This window comes from Elephantulus edwardii, unplaced genomic scaffold (genome assembly GCF_000299155.1).
Source record: "Elephantulus edwardii isolate Elephantulus edwardi_28Jun2011 unplaced genomic scaffold, EleEdw1.0 scaffold00231, whole genome shotgun sequence".
Classification (NCBI taxonomy): domain Eukaryota; kingdom Metazoa; phylum Chordata; class Mammalia; order Macroscelidea; family Macroscelididae; genus Elephantulus; species Elephantulus edwardii.
In genome coordinates, this window is record NW_006399981.1 from 247,256 (window position 1) to 253,447 (window position 6,192).

Genomic DNA, 6,192 nt, shown 5'->3' on the forward strand with positions numbered 1-6,192 from the left:
TCACTGTTCCAAAGGAGGGTGGGGCAGCTATCCTGCCTCAGTTTCTCTCTGATTTTTTGACTCAAGGGAGACTTGCTCGAGTTGGGGAGATAAATAGGTTGTGAATTAGCAGCTTTCTTTATCAGGGAACTGCTATAGATAGATGGGTCCAAAGTGCCAAGGCTAAAGGCAACTCAGGCTCTGGGAGGGGTGGAGGAAATGCCTTCACTTATGATATTGGTGGCCCTGGTGCAATTCAGAGGGACAGCTGTGGAGATTGTTCTTTAGGTGGTGGGACTAGGGCGTCCAGGGTGAGGGACCAGGAGGACATCCATGTGATGGACAGGGGTGTCCTGGTGACAGGGCCGGGTCATCCAGGCATTGGGATTGGGGGCCTCCAGGCAGAGGGGTAAGAGGGGCCCCAGGCATTCTAGTGTTCCCAGCAGGAGAGCAGTCCAGGCCACACTATGAAATTTTTAAGACATTTACTTAGCTAATCGACTAGAAGAAATTCACGTGCAGCTTTGGTGGCAATCTTAAACCATCCTTCTAAGAAAGCTGTACTTCAGCAAAGATTTTTCTTTACCAGAAAAAGGAATAATATAGAAAACATGCTAGTTAACAATATTACTTTGGGATCTCATATGTAAAATGGGAATAGAAGAGTTTTGCTGTGAAATGTGATTTCGTATTTAATCACAGTCATTGATCCAAAGTAAATATTTAGTACAAGGCAGGCTTTGTTATCTTTTCTCTTTTCCTTATTTCTGCTCTCTGACTTCCCACCTCTCTATGGACCGTCAGCACCTCTCTAAAAACACATAAAAAACCCCAAAGGAAAACCAACCAAAAAACCCAACAAACCAACATTATCCAAACTATACCTCATGAGAAATCTATGTGAGATCTTTAAGATCCTCAAGTCTTAGCCTTTTATTTTAACTGAGGCCAGAGTGGGGAAGTAACTTGTACAAAATCACACAGCTATAAAAGGGAGGAAGGTGTGGCAGGGAAAAGATAGAGACTGTATCCTGGATAAATGTTTATATATAGAGAGAGAGTACATATGCATTTTATGTACTGTTGAGGTAGAACAACCGATAGCTGACCTTCAATAGGCTTTCAGAGGCAGTACATTTTATAGTAAGAGCTTGACTATCTTTCTTCCCAGAGTAGCTGTCTGCATTACTTTGGATTCGCAGCACAGCTCCTTACCTGCGCTTTCTATATGGTATAGGTGTGTGTGTGTGTGTGTATTGTTGATTGCTGTCGTGAGGAGCATGGCTCATAGCGACCCTATGAACAGAAGACCTAAAGCCTTTCTATAACTGTTGTTTCCCAAAGTTCATTGAATTTCCAGAGGCATGTATTTAGGAAGTGGGCATTTTTTAATATGTGTGTATGTATAGTATGTGTACAGGTGTGTGTGTGTAGTATGTGTACAGGTGTGTGTATTCTTTCTATCTATCTATCTATCTATCTATCTATCTATCCATCCATCCATCCGTCCATCCAGAGAGAGAGAATATGTATGTTATCATTATTGTGTGCCATTGAGTTGAAACTGACTCATAACTTAAGCTCTAGCAAGTTTTCGGGCTGTGAATCATGCTGGAGGAGATTGCCCCTCTTTCTTCTGCAGAGCAGCCGGTGGATTCAAACTGCATGCTTTTGTGTTGGCAGTATAACTTTTTACCACTGGCCACCAGTGCTCCATTTATTATGGAGGGCAGGAAGAGAAATAGGAAACAAACACTAAATTAGTTTCATTTTTGAGGGTTTGACTTTGTGCCATAGATGCTTTCTCATGTAAGCAGCTTATTTTCTATAAAAAAAAGAATAATTCACCTTCTGAGTAATTATACTGCTCATTTTCCATTGACATCTTTTTTTTAAATTGTGTGTGTGTGTGTGTGTGTGTGTGTGTGCGCGCGCGCGCGCGCGCGCGCGCGTACTATCAGATCAGCTCTGACTGGCACAGGAGGAGATTGTTCCTCCTTCTCCAGCAGAGCATCTGGTGGATTTGAACCACACACGTCTGGGATTGCAGTACAGCTTCTTGCCACTAGGCCACCAGAGCTCGCCCATTGACATCTTTTGTTCAGTAACTCCAAAGCCAAATTTAAATTAGTGCAGGCTAAAACTCCAGTGGTAAAACTCTTAGTGGTAAGGAGCTGTGCTGCCAACCTGAAGTCACACACTTCACACTTAGCAGCTGTTCCACAGGAGAAAGATGAGCAGTCTCCTCTAATGCCATTTACTGCTTCTGAAAGCCCTCTGGAAGATCAGCTATGGGTCAGTTCCAACTCTAAGGTACACAACAGCAATAACAAAATTAGTAAGAGAGTCTTCAGTCTCATCTCTCATTTCACAGATGAGGAAAACAGACGCTCTCTGAGGTGGAGGCCTCATATTTTCTATATTTATTGATATCTCTGTGAGCATCAGTGGTCTCTTGGAGTACTTTTCTACCTAGGTAGTAGACCATTGCTTTAGAATCTGTTTGTTTTAGGGTGGATTTTCCAAGGCCATTTTAGCCTGAACAACCCCTGCTGTTAGAGCAAAGGGTGTTTCCCCCCTTTTTTTTTTTTTTAAATTTAGTTTGTTTTTCATTTCAATGAACAACTACAGAGATTTTAATTCCATTCATTCATTGTTGCATCCTTCTCCCCGCACAGCCCCCCCCCCTTCTTTTTAACAGCTGAACTCTCTTTTTAAGTTGAGGAAACACATTATGTAAAGAGTTTTTCTGGTTAACCACTGGGATCTGCTGTTGGTTAATGGGGGAATTAAGAAAGGGAAAGGATGGAGTCTAAGCTGATTATTTGGACCTCTTCCTGTAGACTAGGGAGCAGTTTGAAGCTCTCTGATTTAGATGCCAGGCAAGTCTGGTGGCCTAGTTGTAAGGAGTCACACTGGCAACCCAAAGGCTGATTATTCGAGTCCACCACTTGATCCTGTGGAGAAAGATAGACAGTCTTCTCCCAGTTTATAGCCTCTGAAAATCATGTAGGAGGTTGTCTATGAGTTGCTTTTGACTCAACAACAGTGAGAGAGAGATTTGGAGGCAAGGACTGATCATTGTCATAAATGATAAGACCGCTTGTCTACTACTTCTGTGTCAGATCTTCAGAGTTCCCAGTGACTTTCCCATATGCCCTGGAGTAATGCTTTTTAGGTCTTTGCTGAATGTTAAGAACTAAGCATGAGGCTGTCATTACAAGTAGGACTTTAATAAACTCTCAGCTATCATTTAAAAACCCTCATCACTCACATTTGTATTTATTTGCACAGACAAGCAACTTGCTTGTGAATTAAGTTGGCCTTAAGATAGTTAATTTTATTAGTATAGATGGAGTTCAAGAATTACTGTCACATGAGGAAATGCTTAGCACTTGTTAGTGTATTGATCTTGTATAATAAACCCCTATAAATGTTCTGATTAATTTTTAAATATTTGATGTGTTTTTAATAATTACTTCAATAATAATATTTATAATTTTGAGTTTCAGTCAGTAACTGATTAAGAACTGTATCAAACACCATGGGAAGACAGAGAGAAATTAGGATAAGATCCCTACTCTCACATTTGTGTCAAGCTGAGTCCATTATGAAGAATGTGACATTTTCAATTTTTTTTTACTTTTGTACTCCATTTAACCACCTGAGCTTTCATATTGTACAATTTTAATTTCCTGATTTGTAAAGCATGTTCCTGACTGAAAATTAAGTAATTTAAGGCTGTGTGCTTTCCCTCCCTCTTTTATTTCTTTAATTGTTAGATTGCAAGACTGGAGAAAGATAAAGAAGAGCTACATAACCAGCTGCTTAGTGTTGATCCCACAAAAGACAGCAAACGGGTGGAGCAACTTGTTCGAGAAAAAGTCCATTTATATCAGAAAGTAAAAGGTTTGGAGGCTGAAGTAGCAGAATTAAGGGCTGAAAAAGAGAATTCTGGTGCTCAGGTAGAAAGTGTCCAAAGAATACAAGTGCGGCAGTTGGCTGAGATGCAGGCTACACTTAGATCCCTAGAGGTAAGATTTTAATTGCTTCCCAGTAGAATATGGTACACTTTTTAAAAGTACAATTGACAGGCCTTTGGTTTTTAGAGCATAAGCGTATGCTCACTAATTTAATGCTGACGCATTTGTAGAATCCCAAGAGTATATATTCAAATGCAAAATGCTATTGATTCATAAGCAATGGCTTCTACCCATATACAATGGGATTATTTATTCTCTGAGAGTCTGATCACATATCTGACATAATTTAACTCTTAAAGTGCCAAAGAATGGAATAAGCAGAATTAAAAAAAAAAATTATCTGAGTCTGGAGGCGGAAGTCATTTCAAACTACAGTGAATAATTCCTTGCACAGGGATTTGACATCTTAAAATCATAAATCCTGAATGTCATACCTTATGACAGCTTCTTGCGAGAGTAATAAAATTCAGCTTGGTTGCTAATGCATACAAGCCTATACTGAGTTTATTGGAGAAGGATAAAAGTTGGTAGAGTCAGGCTCATCCCCCTAGGGGTATTATTCCTTTATAGAAATCTTTGGTTTTCATCTTAGTCAGATGATGTGTACTTCTAGTTCTTAGTGCCGAGTATGTAGAAAATACACCAGTGCAATTGTTTTCATTTATTTTGACAAGCCTAAAGTATTCTCAGTTCTAATAGAATACGTTGTGAGATGGTTCAGATAAGGGGAAAATCAGCAGACATAGCTTGTAATTAAAATCCAGCTTCAAAAAAAAAAGTTAAAATTTTAAATTGAAAAAAATTGGACAACAAATGTAATATTTTGAAGAGTAGAAACCACCTTTTTATTCTTTTATTTGCTGGTGTCCTGAACTAACATTGGCAGGGTCTGTGTACTTCTAAACATGAAGCAGTTTACACTAATATTGTTTATGTCATCGTCTTCTTACTCTTAATGTATTTTACATAGTGACAGAATAAGTAGGATGTTTGCAGTTAAGTATAATATATGGTTGCAGTTTGAAATTTTTATTGAGGCCATTTAAAGTGATTACTTGCAAAATAAGGTGAATGATGACAAATGATGATATACTTATTTGTGACATTTTCAGAAGAGCCTTTATTTAATTTTATCGTTTCTCAAATTAAAATAAGCACATGGCAGCAAGCATTTCTTTTCTCTTAGACTTTATTGGCTATCATTGTGCCCACAGAGTGCTATTTTATATTTGAGAAAAATAGGGTTTTTTTAAACAAAGAAATAAGAAATTATTCATATTTGTTATAATATTTAAGATTTTTTAAAATGCCACATACTTTTCATTTTAACTATTTTGAGTTGTTTTTGTTGTTACATGCTGTTGAGTCGCTTGCAACTCATAGCAACCCTATGTACAAGAGCCCTAAACCCTGCTCTATCCTGTGCCAACCTTATTGTCTCTAACACACCTACCCCCATTGCTGCAATGACTGAATCAATCCATCCCATCAAGGGTCCTCTTCTCCTCCACTGTCCCTTCACCCTCCCAAGCATGATGTCCTTCTTCAAGGACCAGTCCCTCCTTGTAACATGTCCAGAGTATGTCAGATGAAGCTTCAGAATCCTTGCCTCCAAGGAGCAGCCTGGTTTCACGTTATCCAGGGTGAACCTGTTTGTTCTTTTAGTAGTCCATGATATTTTCAACAAAAAATTTTATACTGGTTTATTTACAAAGTTTGAATACATTGTTTTTCACACTGAATCTTTCCCATTTTCTTCACCTCCTCCACCCATTAAATTGTGCGACCCTATGATTAGTCCCCAAACCCCCAACCCATCTTCACCCCTCTGCTTTCATACTTGCCCCTTGGATCCTCGTACTCATTCTACAATAATGGTTTTATACAATATTTGTCCTTATGGGACTGAATTAGTTCACTTAGCATAATGCTATCCAGTCCCTCCCAAATTAGGTAGTAATTTACAAAATCATTGCTTCATGCGGCATAGTATTCCATTGTGTGAATATACCATAATTTCTCAATCCATTCGATTGTGGTTGGACATTGGGCTGTTTCCAGATGTTCTTGTGATGGTGAATAACACTACTGTGAACACTGGTGTACAAATCTCCATTTGTAATAAAATCAACAAACCATTAGCAAAACTCACAAAGGAAAAGAAAGAAAAAACACAAATAATGTGAATAAGAGATGAGTCACGCAGCATCACAACAGAACCAATGAAAAT

At 38.7% G+C, this 6,192-nt stretch overlaps 1 protein-coding gene across 1 annotated transcript in view; it reads left to right on the top strand.

Moving 5' to 3' along the window:
* CCDC41 (coiled-coil domain containing 41) overlaps positions 1–6,192 on the top strand; it is a 122,830-nt gene that overhangs the window by 47,683 nt on the left and 68,955 nt on the right. Inside the window, exon 5 of the mRNA XM_006898489.1 lies at positions 3,762–4,013. Coding sequence (XP_006898551.1) covers positions 3,762–4,013 — 252 coding nt within the window. The remainder of the gene's footprint in view (positions 1–3,761; positions 4,014–6,192) is intronic.